Raw genomic sequence first — 20,848 nt, forward strand, 5'->3', positions numbered from 1 at the left:
ATTTCTTTATATTGAAATATTTTCTCCCCTAATTATTTTACAGCAAAGTTGTAAATAAATTTTTTGTAGATTGTAAAATTTTGTGTCTATTCATCTGCTCATTTGTAATTTTTTGTTGTGGAAAATCGGAGAAATTAAGGAAATTATAAATTATAATTATAAATCTAATTTTTACTAAAATATCACTCGCGCCGTGAAATTATTGGAATAAAAATTCGAGTTTTACGCAAATACTAAATTCTAGTTTAGTTATTCTCTCCGGTTCCCAGAATAGATTAATAATCAATGAGGGCATGAGCATCAAACGCAAAATTTTTCAAGTTACATACAAGAAACCTATTTACAATTTTGATATAAATTAATTAGGGGAGCATTAAGAAAAGATTTCGATTTAATACTTTTGATTCTCAGTAGCAATCGACCCATATGAATGACACGAATGAAAATGCCGAATTTTGCGCATATGAAAAAGAAAGAACATATTACGCACACAAGGCGATATCAGGGAAACCTTCTTCGGGACAAAAACCCCCGATGTAGCCACACAAATATGTACATTAAATTTTAAATAAATCAACTACGACAACAACATACAAGAGAAAATACACAAATAAAACATTTCAAATTGTACATAATTAGGTAATCGAATCAAATGCAGTTCAACAAATGCGTAAAACTACACACAGGAAACATAAATGCCAGAGGAAAACGTGATACAACAAGTTAGTACAAAAACACATATTAAATCACATACACGATCAATTGTGATTAAAAAAACAAATGGCGTGGCTCTACTCCAGCCTCGGTTACCATAATTTAAGATGAAAAGTAGTAAAGTAGAGGATCCCCTTCTCGTATAGCTTACGCACAGTCCGGCAGCGGGTCACGAGTAAAAGAGTAACAGATACAACGAAGAATTGGTCTGTATCAGATACTTGCTTTGCTGAATATAGTTAAATCGTGAATATGTTGGAGCAACCAATGAAAAGATTTCCTAAAAAACATGTTTTAATAAACAAATCTAAGGATTTAAAATGCAATTATGTAACCAGCAACAAGAAATACTTAAAAATCATCTGTTAAGGCATGAAACACATGGTTTACAATGTGACCAGTGTGATTAAACAATAAATAACAAGCCTGACCTTAAAATTAATCTTTTAACACAGCTCAGGACTTAAAATGTAACAAGAGCAAATATACAACCAACAATAAAGACACATATGTTAACGCATGAAACACGTTTTAAAATGTGTGCAGTGTGATTATATTAAAAATAACAAATATTCCCTTAAAAGTCAACAAAGCTAAGGATTTATAATGTAATTATGCAACTAACATTAATGAAAAATTTATGTAAAATGCAATTATTGCACAATCTAAAATAATGGTTGGACTGAAAGGTCCCTGTAAACGATATGTCTTTATCGCTGTATATTTTTCTCATTCTTTCAAACGCTATTTAAAAGAATGCTTTAATATTTCCTTTGAAATAAGGACTAAACGTGAGCCTGTTTATATGACCTAGGCTTTCAATGTAGGTATTCGATATGCTCATAACAAAACCTTTGATTCCGTTCATTTCGTGTTTCCTAATTGCATTTTTTTCACTATTGATATAATTGCTCTTTCTGCTGTCGAGTATATGTTCTCATCGACAATGACATCATCAGTTCATCACAGTGTAAACATTCGTCTGCTTGGAATTCTTCAAAGAGGGCTAGCTGCTACATGTGAGAAAGCTGTCCTGGATTTTTTTGACTGGCCCAAAACAGATTCTGCTTCTAATAATATTTATTGTCGGATATTCAAAATATGAATAATTCACATTGTCATTTTAACTGTATAACAATACACATAATATGATTAGGAGTTAGGGCCAACACAAACAATTAGCACAGATCTACACATACAACAGATTGCTAATTTTATGGGAAACACATTTAGGTATACTTAAAAGCGCCCTCTATTGAGCAGCGGATAATGCACGCTTAGCGAAGTGACAGACGGAAAACGCCAAACGTCAAGTAGCGGAAAAACCGTTTTTAGTTTTTTTTTTTTTAGTTTTGCGCGCAAGCAACAAATTAACTAGACCGAAACAAATCCCAAAATAAATTCACTGTTAACGGAGGAATTACTACCGATTACAAATAGAAAATGTCTAAAACTAAAAACGATTTTTCCGCTACTTGACGTTTGGCGTTTTCCGCCTGTCACTTCACTAAGCGTGCATTATCTGCTGCTCAATAGGGGGCGCTTTTAAGTATACCTAAATGTGTTTCCCATAAAATCTTAGACCATATAGTACATGCTAAGTGTTTCTCTTCGCCGTACTTGGAACTCGCTAAGTCTGTGCTCTGTTGCGGCTTTTCTACTTGCATCCCCTATCGCATTAGGTTCTTGTATATTAATCTTTGCTCATTCCTCTACTACTCCAGCTTCTACCTCTAACTTCCCTCGTCTAGATGATGACGTCGAAGATAATTTGGAATTAAAGAACTCTTACTTCTGTTGAGCAAACTTTGCTCCTTGACTTTCGTGCAATTCATCTGCACTGCATCATTTTTTGCAGATACTCTGCTTCTTTTCTGCTATTAGGTATTTGACTGCTTCGCCTGGTTCGTCGTAGCCTGTTCTTGCATTGGTTCATTCTGATGTTCTGTATGATGGCAATATGTCCTTCTCAAGTGCAAGTTTACTGCCTTGCCTTGGCTTTTGAAGATTCACGATGAAATAATTGTTATTGTGTGTATACATTTACAAATCATGTAAACCAACCAACCACTAAAAATCAAATAAACTCCACTCAAGCAATTTTCGATTTGCGGTCATACAGTACAATCTGATTGACGCGGGAATATTTCAAACGGTATATCCGGTGGGGTTCACCAACACCAATACTACTAAATGGTAAATATGTCTTGAAAGTGAAGTGAGAAATTCGCCGATTTCAAATCACGGAGTCAAATCAATTAAATTTATTGCAATTTAGCAATAATTTAGGTTTAATTTCTTGGTTTTTAATCAAATCAATAACGTTTGACGTTGTTGCGCAGCTGCGAAGTCACAACCACATCCGGTTAATAGAAGCTTGTTTGTCGTGTTGGTGTCGGTTTTCTCTGATTGCGTTGGCGTGCTAAGCGAATTTTTTTTAATTGTACTGCATGAATTGTATCGTTGAACTAGAAAATAGTGTGTAATTCCTGTGGGAACATTGCCGAAGATACGTTTAGGTATAATCTTATAAATTGCGGTCGAGGTAAGCGTATTTCCTTCCAAAACGTCTTTTCGCTGGTTTGGTTAGCTCTCCAAGCGCTTCCTCCCGTTTACCTAAAAAAAATGGAGGTATTCATTTATGTTTTTATTTCAGTGGGACCACCATGAGTTACTACCGACCAAGGTAAACAATTTTTTTAATTATTTATTTAGGACACTATGTCCTATTTGTGTGCTTTAATCTAATCAAGTTTTTTTTTTGACACTAACACTTGACCAAAATTATGATTGATACACATTTAGTTTCAGTCAAGCTGTCGCTATGACCCGCGGTCGCGGATTTTCTTCGTCCTATCGCGGATCCGGTCGTTCGTCGTGGGGCGGACCGTCCGATAGAGGACGCGGAGGATACGGGTCGAGTAGAGGCAGATTTCCGCCGTATTCCAGCACTATAGAGTCGAGGTCGAAGTATTCAACTTCTGGCGATCGTTATACGAGTTCGTCTAGAGGTTATGATGATTACCACAAATCATACCGCGGGGTAAATATATGTTTTCATTCCTTAAAGTACTCAAAGCGGGAACGAGAGTGATGTTGGAACTGAAAGACACTGCTCTTGTGCTCGCGCCTTGTTCGCAGACTATTGTCTGAATAAAAGAGATTTAATGAAATTGTTTCTTAGTCCCAGTGTTATCTGTTGTATTTATGTAAGTACAATGGACGTCATGTGGGACGTAAAGTAAAAGACTCCTTTTTGAATCTTGCAATTTGTGTAAAAATTGCAGGCCTTCCCTGGGAGTAACACGAAAGTTTCACACTGCAAATTGTGCTGTATTTTTATTTTTTTTACTTCAATTGACATGAGTATATGATTGGAAGTAGATGTAGGTCATACAATAAAAAATACTGATTGAATATTTTATAAATGGCCACCCACCCTTTCTGGCGTTCTAGCATTTGCAAATACATTCTTTTTGTGTAGGAATACGTTTTAATGGGTGTTGAGAAGAATTTATTGAACTAAAACTTGAATTCATTTTTAGCCCCCTTTTTATAATAGAAGTTTAAATATATTCAAACACATATTTTCTATTATATATTTTCTATATTTTGTGTCCAATAAAGTCCTATTATTATTATTAGTCCAGGCTAAATTGAGCTACAACATTGCTTGTTGGGGATCAACCAGGTCAGAGCCGTCCTTATCAAATGCGAGGCCTGGAGCGAAATATGATTGGGGGGGGGGGGGGGGTATGCAATACACCCAGAGGATTACCCAATAATAGTTGAACCGTTGAGTGAAGGATTTAATTAATCAATGGTTGAACATATTGCGCGGGTCAGTTGTTTTTATTTCAGAATAAATGAGTAACGAAAAACAATTGAATTTTTTTAAATGGCAATGCACCTTTTCATTAGGCTCAGATTTTTTTCCCTTTTCGATGATATAACAGTACCCTTATTCAAGAAAATTTTTCAAAAAAATGTATCATAATTAAATGAATAACATTAATCCAGATATCCTACATCAAAATAAAACAAATGAACGTCTACGTTTCTTATTAAACCTTGAAGACAAAACGAAATTAGCATTAAAATGGGTTTCATCATAATGAATGTTCAAAATGTTCATGATTAACTGCAAGGCAGTGGCATAATGTATCACAAAAAATAAAAATTAATTTATGTCATTGAAAAGAGAAAAAAATCTCTATCAAACGAGCCTAATGAAAGTGTGCATTGCTACTTTAAAAAAATCAATTATTTTTCGTTACTCATTTGTTTTCTGAAATAAAAACAATGGAATGCTACCTTATTATGGGAAATAAAATGTTAAACAACTTTCATATAGAAAAATCTTTACCGAGATATATACTATATCCCATACATAATGGGCACCCTGTATATTTATATATTAAAATATTGTTATATTATTTTCATTCAACCAAAACTTATATTTATTTTTTAACGAGAGTAAGGCCTCACAGTGCGAGGCCTGGAGCGGCCACCTCCAGCCTAAGGACGGCACTGGAGCAGGCAAGCATACAGACTCTTCATTCTTCAAAAACGCAAAATTCGTCTGATATGCAACCTCACATATTTAGAAACATGCAAATACACCTTGGTAAAATTTAAAATCTTACCATTGCCCCGTATTTACATCTAAAAAATTCTTTATTATGTGCATAAAAACATTAAGAAATTTGAGTAGGAAAAATGTATGAACACAACACCAGAGGGAAGCACAACATTGCAATTCGCAAACACAACTATACCTACTACAATACCTCTCCATTTCATACAGCTTCCGTATTGTTTAATCTTCCAAAACATTTAAGAAATCTCAACCATCATGAATTCGAAACAAGTTTCAAAAAAATATTACAAAGCAACTCATTTTATTCTGTACAGGAATTCAAAGAACATATTGGTATTCTAGGTTCGCTTGATATTTTATAGTATATTCTATATATACAGTTTTTATGTCGTTTGTTTATCCTAATATAAAATATGTTTGTTATATAATATCCCTTGACGTTTCGATAATTGTAATTCACAATTCTAAGAATAAATCACTATTATTATTATTATAGCTCTAAAATAATTTATTAAAAAAAAATTAGTTACAGGGCGAAACCGGGTTTTTCAGGCAGGTGAAATGAATAGAAATTGGGAATATCTAATTAAAACAGCTGAATTTTTCCACGGATGAAATCCCGAGGGTTGAAAGGGGTGGAAAGTGGTGTTTTGCAAATTGTGGCAAAACTATTAATTTTAGACGAAAATGTTAAATGTAAAAGTTATAGAGATTAAAAAAATGAGCAACTTTTGTATCTACACTATTTTCACATAACCTCCAATTTTCCTAGAAAAACCGGAAAAACTGTTTTTTCGTTTTTTATTCTTATTTTTGCGAAAAAAAGTCGTAGGGGTTTGAAACATAGCTTGTTGATTAAGCGGGGCCTGTTGATCGTTAATTTACAGGATTTATGAATAAAATCCTCAAAGTTTACTCCAGGTTTTACATCTCAAATCATTTGCTTTAGCCGGGAAAACTAACGTTCTTATTGCAGATTTTGCAAGTTTATCAACAGGCCCAACGCAATTGCATCAGCATAAAACAGGCAGGAAGAAGAGGCAGTGAACAAAAAGAAATTGTTCAGGAAGCAAAAGAATTCGATTTTACTTCGAATTGCTTTTATTGCGTAAAAAATGCAGAAAAAAAAAATAATAAAGATGTTTTAACTAAAACAGTTGAACATAAGATAACAAAAGAGAATATTTAAGCAAACATTAAAGAGAAGCAAGAAGACAGATTTCGAAAAAAATTTTAACATCCAACATGTTGATTTATCATGTTTTTGGCGATTTTCTCGAATTTTTGCTATAGGAATAATATTTTTTTATTTTTGTTTATTAAAATATAAGTCTTCCCGAAAATTTTTCTACCCCGCGCACCTCTGTACAATGAAATGAAATAGATTTTTCATCCCCTTGAAAAAGAGGTGGTTTTTTCAGAAATCGGGAGATCTTGGAAACGGTTCAACTTTATGGGCCCAAAAATTATCTTATTTTTTATCATAAAACAATCTGTTTCCTCCAAATTTCAAACCCCTACGATATTTTTTCGCCAAAATAAGAATAAAAAACGAAAAAAACAGTTTTTCCGGTTTTTCTAGGAAAATTGGAGGTTATGTGAAAATAGTGCAGATACAAAAGTTGCTCATTTTTTTAATCTCTAACTTTTACATTTGAAATTTTCGTCTAAAATTAATAGTTTTGCCACAATTTGCAAAACACCAATTTCCCTTTCAACCCCCGGGATTTCACCCGCGAAATAATTCAGCTGTTTTAATTATTTTTTCCCAATTTCTATTCATTTCATCTGCCTGGAAAACCTGGTTTCGCCTGGTAACTAATTTTTTTTTTTAAATATATAGCTTGGACTATATTCAAATTCTTAAATTGATTTATTTTACGCCTTTTTTTTGACATTTAAATAGATCAAACTGATAACTGTCAAAATAGTCCAGGAAATATATAATTTTAGGATGCAAAATTCATGGTAGTTTTGGACATAGATTGGTTTTATGTTTTCCGTGTCGATGAATCCGAATTTTTAACTTCCCACCAAAGATTCCCTCCGCAACCCCCCAAATTTTGAAAAAAATTTTTTGGTCCATCCGCTCGGTAGTTGGTGGCATACTTAATCTACATTTCCAATTTGTAGGAATTTTATTGGTGCAGCAAAAAAATGATTTCCTAAGAAAACATGTTTTTTTTCTAATTTTCAAGATTTGAGGAGGAGTTGCGGAGGGAATTTTTGGTGGGAAGTGAAACATTTGGATTCAGCAACACAAAAAACATAGAGTAAGCCTATTTCCAGAACTACCATTCATTTTGCAAGCTATGGTCCTCATATGTTCTCTATTGCCTGGACTAAAAAGGAAAAAAATTATGGTAAAGAAGGCTAAATAAATGTTTTATTTGGGATCTCCTCTCCACCTCACACCCTTCCAAAATTCATCAGCAATATTAATCAAACCAATTATTGTTTCAGGAGCTGTCAAGTGGAGGATATCCCGGTCGTGACGGCGCACGTTCACCCGAACGCAAACGCTTGAGACCCGAGGTACATTCAGTAAATCTGACACAGTTTCTTTTTCGCTTTACAGGTTTGAGTAGGGCACTTTTGCCGTAAAACAGATTGATAAGAAAAAAATTGGAGTCTCGTCTTTGGGGACGATCCCATTTGAAATGTATTGTTTGAGAAATTTCTTCCGTACCATATGTGTAGTGCTTGCGATAATTATATAACCAAAAAAAAAGCAAAATGCCATTCTACACACAGAAAAATGTTCACATAGATTTGATTAGAATCACGAGCTTACACGATTTTTTGATTTTATGACTTGTTATCAAATCAAAATACAATTAATGAGTTTACTGAAGGCCACGTAGACACGATGTCTGAAGGCCTTGCAGTGCCGTTGTATAATTACGTATCTTATTCAGGCAGCAAGTTCGCGACGAAGCCATGAAGGTGACAGTTTCAACAGTTCAAGTGGCAGATACCCTTCGAATAGCTTTTCAGAGCGCAGGAGTTTCTCACGCGACAGACGGCCGCCTTCTTATTCCACAGGCAGAGATGAATTTCGGCGACCGACAAGACCCATTTCTAGTACCCCTCGAGGAGGGTATCGGGGACGTATCAGCACTAGAGGAATGCGAGGTGCACATCTTAGAGCAGTGCCTCCACGCAGACGTCTGATAGAGAGCTCCTATGCTATTCGGAAACGTTTACCGCCGCGATTGACAACATCTGATTACGCAAGGAGACTTAAAATTTCTAGATTAAGGAGGTAAATCAACATTTTATTCCAGAAATTTCACTGGTTAATACCTGGTATGTTTGAAACACTGTGTGAAATTATGTTATCTATCATGGTGGAGATGCCTTTTACGCTTATTAGATTGAGCCGGAGCATAACAGAGAAATGCGTAATTTGTTCATTGTTTTTTATAGGCCTAAAGTTTGTGTTGTAAAGTGAGACTACTTAGAAGAAACCACACTTTTCTTATATTTTCTAATTGTACTTTTTTCTGACGAGATGCATGGATTGCAGTACTTGCTTCTGTTCTCCACATTAGATAACTTTGTTGTTTCTATGGTCAATAATAAATATGCCAACTGAAATAGAAAAAATACGATGGATGTCCAAAAGAAGAAAATGTTATTTGCTTGCTGTTAATGATGAACTTGGCGCAGGAAAGATGACAAGTCTGACACAAAAAGTTGACATTAATTTTATTTTAATTTATTTGAGTATTGTGGACCTACCATGGATCATACTGTCATTGTCATTTCCTAGCATTAGAATCATCTCTTTAAATTTTTGGGCAACTTCTGAAACTACACCTTTCTTGGGTGAATTTTATTCTTTTGACTGCGTCTTGTAATCCAGTTTCTTGAAGATCTTTCATGTTTTGTGGTACAAAATAAAAGTACTGTAAACGAGGTTGTGCTACATTTTCAATCGATTATTTGAGTAGGTAGGTAAACAGATATATACTACTTTTAAGATACAGGGTGTTATTTTTAACACTTATAGGGTATTGTTAGTATCAAAAAAGTAATATAGGCGTTATGTGCCCTTTTTAGGTCAAACTTAAAATTGTCTGTTCAAAATTTGAAATGTTCACCCGCTTCAGAGATAAGGGGGAAAATAAAAAAATTGTCAATTTCAGAAAGACCCTATATTTTCTTAGTTAACAGAGATACCAAAAAATATTTATTACAAAATTTTCTGTATATTGATTGTTCAATAATCTGAGTCCTTTTTAAAAATAGAACACTGTATACTTTCATCTCATAAAATTCAATATTGATTTAAAAAAGATTTTAAAAACATCAAAAACCGTTTTGAATGTGTTGTTTTTTTGAATCATTTAAACCTTCTTTTAAATTTTTTTAATCTTTGTATCGTTTTCAATTTTTTTATTGATTTTTTTAAATATCCGTGGTGTGTTAGGTATATTTTTGAAAACAGAATTTAATATGCTACCACTTTAGATTAGCTAAGAAAAATATAGGGTCATTTTGAAATTGACAATTTTCTTGATTTTCCTCTATATCTCTTAATGGAGCAAGTACGTATTTTCATTTTGTCATTTTAAGTTTGAGCTAATATTACTTTTTTGATAGCAAAAAGATTCGCGCTTAGTTTTTGCATAAGAAAAAATTCTGCTATGAAAAAAATCAATAGTTCGGTCCAGTCAATTGCGATCTTAAGGACTCAAAATTTTATTTAAGCTGTGCATAAGATTAAATTAAATTAATCGTTCATTGGATAATTTTAGGGTACTGTGTCAAATTAAAATTTCTGAAAGATTTTTGAATTTTCATACATTTCCACTTTCAAAATATTTTTTACATTTTTTTGGAACATTTCTAGCATATTTTTAATGTTTTCGAAAACTACAAGTAGTCCAGGGAATAGAGGGTTTTAATTTGCAAAATGAGAAGTAGTTCCAATTTCTTTTGCATGTCATAGACAGTCATCTGATGGTTAAGAATCTAAGTTTTCGACCTCCCACCCCCTGTGCTTCCCCCGTACCACCCCCAAAACCGCTGAAATTTGGTTGGTTTCTTAATTTTTCAATCATATCGTTTTAATGGTTCACTTTAGAAAAAAATATTATCAGAAATTGTAGACCATAAAATTCTACACAACTTTGATATAATACTACTTTTTTGTGAAATGTTTATTACAAAAGATATAGAGCTCGAAAGTTGGTTATATTTTTAAGAATTCTGAAATTTCTATGTAGATGTTTTAACCAGATTTCATACTTTATCTCTATAATTAAGAGTTTTACGACAAAATATCTTGAATTTATTGTGGTATAAATCCCTCTACTCTGCACCCTTACCAAAGGGGATGAATAATAATTAAACTTGCAACCCTTGCTAGTGAGGATATTTGAATCACTGTGAGATTGTAGCGCTTTCTAATACACTTTTGAAATTAAAAAATTGTCTCATTTCAGTTCAGTTTCACCCCCCCCCCCCCCCCCCCCCGCGCGATATCTATTCCTACCGCGGTTGGGGGGGGGGGATATGAAGGATGAAGCTGAACTGAAGTAAGATAATTTTTTTGTTTCCAACGTAGGTATATTAGAAAGCCCTACAATCTCACAGTGATTCAAATATCCCCACTAGCAAGAGTTGAAAGTTGAATTATTATGCATCCCCTTAGGTAAGGGTGCAGCGTAGGGGGATTTATATCACGATAACTTCAAGATAAAACTCTTAATTATAGAGATAAAGTATAAAATTTGGTTAAAACATCTACATAGAAATTTCAGAATTCTTAAAAATATAAGCAACTCTGTAGCTCGATATCGTTTTTAATAAACATTTTTCAAAAAAGTAGTGTGTATAAAAGTTGTGTAGAATTGTATAGTCTACAATTTCTGATAAAAATAACCTATAAAAAGATATGATTGAAAAACCAAAAAACCAACCAAATTTTTTTGGCTTTAAGGGTGGTACGGGGGAAGCACAAGGGGTGGGAGGTCGAAAACTTGGATTCTTAACCACCAGATGTTCTTTCATGACATGCAAAAAAAATTGGAACTACTTCTCGTTTTGCAGGAAATGGTCCATTTTCAGTCTCTATTTCCTGGACTAAAGCACTGGTAAACATTTTCAAAACACAAATTTTAAAATACTCCCGTCATTTTTCAAATATTTTCAACATTTTTTAAACACGCTCCCAAAACTTTTCAAAATGTGAATATTTACCAAATGTTGAAAGCGATTTTAAAAAATTAAAAATTATGGCAGGATTAGGTAGAAATTATAATTGACAACCCGAGATTTTTTCCTCCCATAAAAACTATAAAAATGAAAGTTTCTTAGGATAAATGAAAAATTCAAGATGGCGGTTACTGTATATCTTTTTTTAAATCAAAAGAGTATATTAGTAAAATTAATTATTTTTAAATTTCAATGAAGTTTAATGTTCATTCATATATTATTTTCTGATTCAATATGGAATCTCTTTAATTAAGCCATGCTGTGAATTTGTTAGTACAATAGGGTTTTTGGGAATTTCGCTCACCAAAATTACACGCGTTTTTTCCTATTGTGTTGGAACTATATTTTATGGATTTTCTGTGACATATATACTATATCTGATACATAACTTCCATGAATTTTATTATCGTCTTGAAGCAAATTTTCATGTATTCCTTTTGGGAGAAACTAACAGTGTCATTACTCATTACCATTACCTATCATGAATGTCCCAGTGTTATCTGTTGTATTTATGTAAGTACAATGGACGTCATGTGGGACGTAAATTATCGACTCCTCTTTGAATCTTACAATTTGCAAAAAAATTGTAGGCCTTCCCTGGGAGTAACAATTCCACTTAGTGGTCCACACATTGGAAAAATTAAAATAAAATTTGTCAATCTTTACGACCTCTGGTGAAAACTATCTTGCAATTTACATTGAACGTATGGCATTAACAAAAGCGACAAGCCGAAGTGTGTACCGGAGAAAATTGTAACAAATCTATACATCACGATGTTATTACATGTATTAACGAAAACGAACAGACGTATGACATGAGGATTCTGAAAACTGCTCTCTTTAAATGATTTGGTAGAAAATGAATCTGGTAAACGTCTCCAAACAGCTGAAAATGGAGTGAAATAGAAAAAGTAAATGTAAAGATTTGTTTTGTTTTCTCTTGATGCGGCGGTAAGGTGGTATTTTGATCTATTACACTGTTGTTAATTAATCACGTTTATTTTTTGTGTAATATTTGAAATTCTGTTGTAACTAATTGTCGTTGTTTAGTGCTATTTCGCATCACGTTATTCGGAAGCATGACGATGATGAGGAAGAGGATGAAAGCGATAAGGAAGAGAGTGAAGAGAAGGATGACAAAGAAGAAATCGATGGAAGCAAGAAGGAAGATGAAGAGATGGAAAATGGTGAAGATGGAAAAGATGAGGACAGTAAAGAGAAAAAGGATTCTCCTAAAAAAGTCAAAAAGGAACTGTCCGACAGCAAAAATGAGAGTGAAATTGAAAAGAAGAGAAAAGACTTCATCAAACTGGCTTGTCCCCATTGCAATATTAGGTGCGTGACTTTCAACAAGTACAGCATTCATTTGCATAGTGGCCGACATATGACGGCCATGCGCTACGTTGCTATGAAGCAGAAATCCATTTTGGCACGCATGCGTCTTACACAACGCAATGCTCAACGCGAACTCGAGAAGTCCACAGAGGATTTGGCGCCTCGTACAAACTTCTGTCCTCTGTGCAAGCTGAACTATAAGCAACCCAAGGCGACTCATCAGGCGTCCGAGGCCCATAAGAGTATGAAGAAGTTTTTGATGCCATATTGTCGTTTTTGCAGCATTACTTTTAAAAGTCCCATGCTGTACGAGACGCACATCTGCTCAATTGAACACATCAAGGTAAAGCGCGAGTAATTCAAATCATTCTTCTCTACTTGTGGTTTTACAGCGTAAAGCCAGAAATTTGAATGCCGATAAGCCGGATCGAGAGGATATGTCTGGAAATGAGGAAGACAATTTAGAAAACTTCATGACCATCGATTCCATTGGAGATTTCGATGGTATGAAACTCTTACACTAGTTCAGATTATCCAGTGAATAAGAATCCGAATAGGATAACACAATGCTTTTTAAGGGGCCAGTTTAACAGTTTTTCTTGATATTTGTTATCAAATGTTATTTTGAGAAAGGGTACTGAAATTTTGAGCAACGTAATCAAACATCTAGCAAAAGTCATTTTTGTCATCGAAATTTAACATATTTCAGATCAACAAAATTTTGGCACTTTTTCCAGGAATCATCCCTTGCACTTGAGGGACAAATGGTCAATACTTATAAAGAGGTAAACGGAGGGTGGCTATATGTCAAACTAAAGAAATCTACCGAGTAAAAACGTCTGTCTTCTCATTTTTATAGCATTTTAGAAAAACTAAAAATGTACTAGACAGACTTTTGCAGAATTTGCGGTAGGTAGGAACATAAAATTTTGGTGGGTGATATGAGTAAAAACGAATTGAATGTCGGAAGGATTTTTTTCCTATCACTTAAGATTTGATCAAACGTGACAATAAAATTTTGAAATTTAGATGGCACATTGCTTACTTTTTGGCGCATTTTCCAACTTATGTTGAAAGGCGCTATTATCGCCTTTCATAACTTGTTTCTCTTTTACTTCTGTGCTGTGTGTTTGAAATTTTCGCTGAATAATGTGCCTTACGCCCCGCAACAGAAATGACCATCAAATGGCACAAAACATAACATTAATTAAATGTTAAAAGTGTTCACTTTCAAGAAAAAAACACATATTGCGTATGCCCTCAGGTAAGAGAATTACGACTTTCACAAAAACTTTCAGCATCCATTTTGGACTGTACAGCTCCCCCTTACCTTCCAATTTTTTTTTAATGTCTGGATGATTCTTAGAAGTGATTCACTTATATTCACTATAAGTTCTTTATTACTTCCGGTTTAGCTGGAATAGACTTAATTTTCGATTTTTAAATAGTACACTCTGTATTTTTTAAATTTTAATACAAAATGGCATCTTAAGTGCAGTAGGTGCTCGACAGTCCGGCACACCGAGTAGTCAGGCGATTCCCTCTATATTCTGGCATTATACAGGGTGTTAATTAAATACTTGTACAAACTTTAATATTCATGTATATGATATGTAATTCAGGAACATTATGTTGCTCCCTCAACATTAAACAAAAAACTCAGTTAATATTTGAGATTCTCGTCATCAATACACCCAGTATCCCGAAATTTGGCATAAGCGAAAAATTGGGGTGCTATGTTCACTTGTCACTTTTTGACAATTTTTTTATTTAGTGCTTTGATGAGTGGATAGTTTTGTGTGGAATCAAAGTATTCCAAAAAAATTCCTTTTTTAAGAATCAAATGAGCCATAAAGCTTGTTTCACACTAAGGCGCCACTCGAGGTACTTTCTCTATTGCTGTGGATCACCTTCACATTATGATTGAAAAATACTGGCCATCTTTTCTCTTATTCCCATTGTACTTCTATTCGGATTCTTATTCAATGATTTGTCTCTGTGTTATCTGTACCATTTCTTTGTGGTACAGGCGTCTAACGAGACAGAAATTATCAGCTCCCGTTTGAAACCTGCATTTTGCTTTAGATCGCAGGCCTTCCCTGGGAGGCACATTATTTCATTTTCAAATTTTTCTTTGTAACACTATTTTTTATTAATAGAAGAAGAAGAGGCGAAGAAAAACGAAGGTGGTGAAGGTAAATCGAAGGAAAAGATCGATGTCGGAATCGAGCAAATTCGCAAAGTCGAAGTTTACTATTGCGAACTGTGTAAAATGTATTTGCCTCGAGTGGAGGAGGGCGGACTGGAAAAGAATCTTTCTAAACATTGCAAACAGCGTACTCATATGCAGCGATACATACGGTACAAAGAAGATAAGGAGTTGGCAAATCATGCGGAACGCTTGCAGCGTAAGGAGACGGCCGAGAAGGAACGCGAAAAGAATAAGGTTATTCTCAAAGACTTGTCTTAGATTTTTATGTCAAGTATTGTAGAATAAGGAACAAGGGGAACCAGACAAAAAGGAATCTAAAACTGACGAGAAGGAAAAGTCTGGCGAAGATGAAGAGAATATTGATGATAAACTATGGGCAGATGACGTTAATAAAGATCTTGGCGATATATTAGCGGAAGCGGAATCGGGTAATAAGAGTTCGGATGAGGACGAAGATGCAGGTGGGCAACGATACGACAGGTAAACTTATCGCAATGTTGTCTTGTTTTCCTAGTATAGATAGATCTATGCAGTGCGTCTTAAAGCTATCCTATGATTTGTGTGGTTCAAATTATACCACATAGCATGGTTGCAATTTTATAGACACGCTGTATTCTATGTTACATGCGCTAAAGTTGTTTCTTTTCCTTTTACAAGGTTACGTTACAGCGAAAAAGATGGCGAAGTAAAAAAAGATGGGGAGCCAAAGGACGAAGCAGCAACCGAAAAGAAAACCGAGGATAAGGTTGAGGAAGCTAAATAAATACCTATAATTATGAACGTTTCTAGTATACAATGTTAAATTATATAAGTGTACTTTTTTTAAAATTTAGTTTCATAATTTTAGTTTGTAGATGTTAAGATAATTCGTGTACTGCTGTGTAGCAATAGCATTGTAATTATAATAAATGTTTCGACATTCAATTGTATATTTTTTTGCTCTTAGTTTTTGTATCCGTGAAATGTCGTTTTTGAATGTATAATCATTTTGACTGGGTGGTTTACACAGCCGATATTGCACAAGTTTTAATGTGTTGATGTAAATTTTGCGTCGCACATGAATTATTTTGTTTGGAGCACAGCAGTGCCAATACTGCTGCCAATGTTAAAACCACTTTCTTGGACATCATCCAAATTATGAAGTAGGTGTGTCTGTACTGTAGGCGGTGATAGTGCTCGTTTTTTGTACAGGGTGTCCCATTAACAATGGTTACAGGCCATATCCATTGAACTCCATATTTATGGAACCGTTAATTGCACAGTTTCGGGAAAAAATTTTTGTTAAGGACGGCATACGAATTGAAAAATTGAATCATTTATGAAATGGGGCAACCATGATTCAGCTATTAAATATCAGAGGTCGCAGCATGTTTTAAAATTGAAAGATAGTGAAACATTATTTTTGTAGTAAACAGGTGGTTGACATAGATTAAATTACATTTAAAGGTACACGCAAAAAACCATTATGCACTATTACCAGAGTTATTGAGTTATTATTTTTATAATAATGCTTTGACGTGGTGAAAAAGGATACATAGGGAAATTTGCTTTATTTAGAAAAAAAACTGTTTTTGTTTATTTTGTCATTCCTACAATTAATTGTAATCATTATTTTCATTAAACTTCATACTATGCGATCAAAAAAGAGTTGTCGAGTAACCTTTGGATTTTTTGGTTACCCGAAAAGTCCGCGACTCGATTGTCAGTCCTTTTTTGATCGCTCGTTATATGACAAGCCGGAGAAATCATACTGGGGTTAATAGGGGGCGTAGAGTCCATATCATTGGATAGTTATAAATGCCCTCGAAATTGGCAGAGAATGCCAGAGGTGGAGAATATCGAGAGTAGATCCATTCAATGATAGATCTGGGTTCAGCAGCTACGACCCCCCCTCCTCCAATGTTATGTTAGTTATGTATAATGCATATGCAATAAATAAGAAATGCATTTTTGTACCCCTGTGATTTTTTAGGAAATGCACGTCGTAGGATAGACATAGGATACAGGCAGCGTTACACAATCGTCTAAAATTTCCAAACGATTTTCTTTTTCGTAGGGTCGCCCAAGCTCATTCAAATCACAAATGTCATTTTAGCTTATTAGTAAATGAGAAATGAATGTTGGTATAGGTCACGTTTATGTACTCGTCTTTAGACAAATAACCATTCATTGTACCACAGACAAAATACTACAGACGGCTCATGAGATATACGAAATGTTTGCGCTGAAAAAACATCCGTCTGCTAGCGCTACTGCCGTAAAATGTTCAAATGCTTAGCTCGTAAATGCACTTTTTCATCGTAAACGAATGGTTGGAAACTGTACTGTAATACTGTTAAATAAATATGAGAAGGCATGCGTAATTTAAATGATTTAAAGAAAAGAATATCATATTTCCTTAAGTCAAAACACTTTATCTGAAGGTCAGGATATCCCATCTAAGGTGCATATTATAATTACGAAAGTTAGGATATTTGCAAATAAATTTTCTCGTTATTTTTTTACGGATACGGATTAGATTACAACGGAATGACACCATTTATTCAAAAATACATTTTAATGAGGTGGGCCATTTTCGCTGAGACGGAGCTCCTCCGTTTTTGCATTGTGTAACCATTTATTGTGGGATGCCGAACTTTGAATTAAGGTTTAAAGGGAATCGCATTACTTAACCGTTAAGGTATATAAAAAAAGACACTTTAAGCTTAACACTTGAACAGTTCAGACACCTTTTCTTTTCATAAAGACGTATTTTTAGCGCATTTCCACAAAAATAAAAAAAAGATGCGCTATTGTGGCCACTTTGTCCGTCCGTCCGTCCGTCCGTCCGCTCATTTTGCAACGCTACTAGTTCTTTATCTTAAGAGCTATTGTTCTACTTTTTTCGCTATTTGGTTCGTTATGGTGTCGAGTCTTGTACCAAGGAAGGAATTTTTTCGGTACCGCTTACAAAAAAAGTTATTGTAAAAAAAACAAAAAACCGTTTTTTACATGTTCCATAATTTTACACTTTTGCCGTTTATTAACGATCCTAGAGATCGTTTATAATTTTTCATTGCTATCTGTCGCCTGCCGGTTGGTCTCTCCGTCTGTTCCTTTGTCTGTCTGTCCATCTATCTGTCCGTGTGAACGATAACTTTGTTTAGAAATGTTCAATCGCTTTTACATCTCCGTTAGTTATGAACTGAATTGCATGAAATTCAATATGGGCATAGCTTTAGCCATATAATACGCAATGCCAAAAGTTGAATGGAATCGATTCAAAATTCACAGTGCCCTTTTCGCATCTCGACCATTTATAAACCGAATTGCAAACTTTTTTACTTATAAAAGTATTTGAATGAAATTTGATACATAGGCACTTGGTATAAAGGAAAATCAAACGCCAATTTCAAAATTTGGTTTTGCGCATGCGCAGTGCCAACTTTTTTATTTATGGAAGAATTTAAACGAAATTTGATACATAGGCACTTGGGAAAATCAAACGCCAGTTTCAAAATTTGGCTTTGCGCATGCGCAATGCCAACTTTTTTATCTATGGAACGATTTAACGATTTTAATCTTGATGTTAGTTTTGCTTTTATTTAAACTGTATATGTATGACATTTCATTTAATTGCTTCCATAAATATGAAAGTTGGCACTGCGCATGCGCAAAACCAAATTTTGAAACTGGCGTTAAATTTGCTTTTATTCCAAGTGCCCATGTATCAAACTTCATTTAAATACCTTCATAAATAAAAAGTTTGCAATTCAGTTTATAAATGGTCGAGATGCGAAAAGGGCATTGTGAATGTTGATCGATTAGGCTCAATTTTTGGAATTGCGTTTTATATAGCTAAATCTATACGCATATTGAATTTCATGCAATTCGGTTCATAACTCACAGAGATGTCAAAAGGGCCTTCCCTATTTTTTGGGCTACATTGCCAATTCACGAACTCCGATCTACAAATTTGATAAAGAATCCGTGTACTAAATTTTACCGTCATCGGTCCATTCGTTATCGAGATATCGTGCTAACGGACGAACTAGGGAATGCAATACCGGGATCCCGCGGGATTTGCGGGACTGAGGAATTTGTGCGGAATCCCGCAAATACCGGGATCCCGCGGGATTAACTTCTAACAATCCCGCAAATACCGGGATGAAGATTTTGCTGCGGGATTGCATTCCCTAGGACGGACAGACACCGCAAAATTATAAGCTCGCTAGGGCTCGTTCATAAAGCCATACTTCGCTTGCGATGACTGGTGATCAATCAAACTTGCTTGAATTTCAAACCATCGCCCAAAGTAGCATCGCATCGCATAAAATAAATGGAGGTTTGAATTTATCGCATCGCACAGCATTTCATCGCCCATCGCGCGATAGCCAGCTGTCTGAAAGTATATTAAAACGATCGTACGCCAGTATGGATTTTTTGAAATAACAAGCATTTACCCTACTTATTTTTCAAAACATTAAACCCATATTAAATAACAATTAGGTACCTATAGTAAATAATAGGTATTATTTCAATTTCATCCTATACAGATATCAGATATTAACTCATTGAGGACATTAGGAATAACCAGCCGCTATGTTTAACAATTTTCTACTAGTTACAACCTTTGCAAATGAATAAACAAAGCTACAACTTGTTTGTGAGATTGTCGTACTATAAAGTGGAGTTCATTCTCTACAAAGAATAAATGATAAACTTTTATCGCAGACGGTGTAACACTATACCTTTAGGTATTACCTATGTTATATAAATAAAAGATTTTTTTTCTCTCTTCTGCTATAGGGACGTTGCAGAAATCTTTCTAAGAATGAACTTTAATTTTAATGTTTGGGTTTGAAACTGTACTAGAAAGTTAATTTGGATTTAACACACTTGGCGGTGAAATCCAAATTTCGCGTAGCATATTTTTACATGGCGTGATATATCTGGAGTATTTTAATCTGTATCCGAGCGTAGCGAGGATTGTAAGACATCTAAGGCTGTTATGATTGCCTTAACATCAGCGGTTTGTTCAATAGTTTATCGGTTGCAGGCGCACAATCCCTTACTTTTGGGCAATTTCCTAAATCAAATAACATTTTTATCGTAATCATCAAAGTTGCCGTAGATGTCGGTTGCTATGTTAAAATTTGGTTGTTATAGTTGCGAGTGTTGCTAATCAACAAAACCTAATTTTTCATCTAATTAATTAGAAAATGAGTACTGTACATTTGCCTGAAAACGTACGAGAAAGTGCTAACGAAGCTTTTAAGTCTCTATAATTCCAACTAAATCGAAAGTTCGATATGAAAAATATTATGCCGATTTTCAGGACTGGAGAAAAGACGATCAATTTCTCATGTGCAAGGTATACAAACATGTCAGAAACGCATAATATGCTTGACTTGTAATGCTTTTTTCTAGGTAGCAGCCGTTTTTGGTTTATGTGGGGCTACACTATGCGATGAAATTTACAATTTGGGCGCAAATGATGTTAAAAGTGAAGATGTCCTTATTGTTACAATTAACAAATCAAAAACCTATACCTAAACCCACAGGACTCCATTAATTATGTGGAAATCGTCAAAAAATATATGGGTTTGAGACCACAACATACGAAACAGAACCATTTCTTGGTTTCTACAATTGCGGTAAATGTAGTACTCGGAGGATTTTTCCTAATAAAGATATAACTATAGTTTTGTTTAATGGTATGGTAAAATATTACACTACTCATTTGTCATATTAACATACTCACTTGTCATTTTATATATCAA

The 20,848-nt window shown here is 34.4% G+C and overlaps 1 protein-coding gene across 3 annotated transcripts; it reads left to right on the forward strand.

Moving 5' to 3' along the window:
* The first annotated feature begins 3,078 nt into the window (after positions 1-3,078).
* On the forward strand, positions 3,079-16,010 carry LOC116161121 (zinc finger protein on ecdysone puffs-like). 3 transcript variants are annotated; one of them, XM_031474353.1, is made up of 10 exons: positions 3,079-3,259; positions 3,371-3,400; positions 3,520-3,757; positions 7,778-7,849; positions 8,233-8,579; positions 12,590-13,217; positions 13,267-13,378; positions 15,034-15,320; positions 15,367-15,566; positions 15,756-16,010. In XM_031474353.1, exons 2-10 carry the CDS (start codon positions 3,381-3,383, stop codon positions 15,847-15,849), a joined length of 1,998 nt encoding a protein of 665 aa, XP_031330213.1. In that variant the 5' UTR covers positions 3,079-3,259; positions 3,371-3,380; the 3' UTR covers positions 15,850-16,010. The 3 variants fall into 3 exon arrangements, with proteins under 3 accessions (XP_031330213.1, XP_031330211.1, XP_031330212.1); XM_031474351.1 differs by having other exon boundaries at positions 3,080-3,259; positions 15,744-16,010; XM_031474352.1 differs by having other exon boundaries at positions 3,080-3,259; positions 3,526-3,757; positions 15,744-16,010.
* The last annotated feature ends 4,838 nt before the right edge of the window (positions 16,011-20,848 follow it).

This window comes from Photinus pyralis, unplaced genomic scaffold, assembly GCF_008802855.1.
Source record: "Photinus pyralis isolate 1611_PpyrPB1 unplaced genomic scaffold, Ppyr1.3 Ppyr1.4_LG10, whole genome shotgun sequence".
Classification (NCBI taxonomy): Eukaryota; Metazoa; Arthropoda; class Insecta; order Coleoptera; family Lampyridae; genus Photinus; species Photinus pyralis.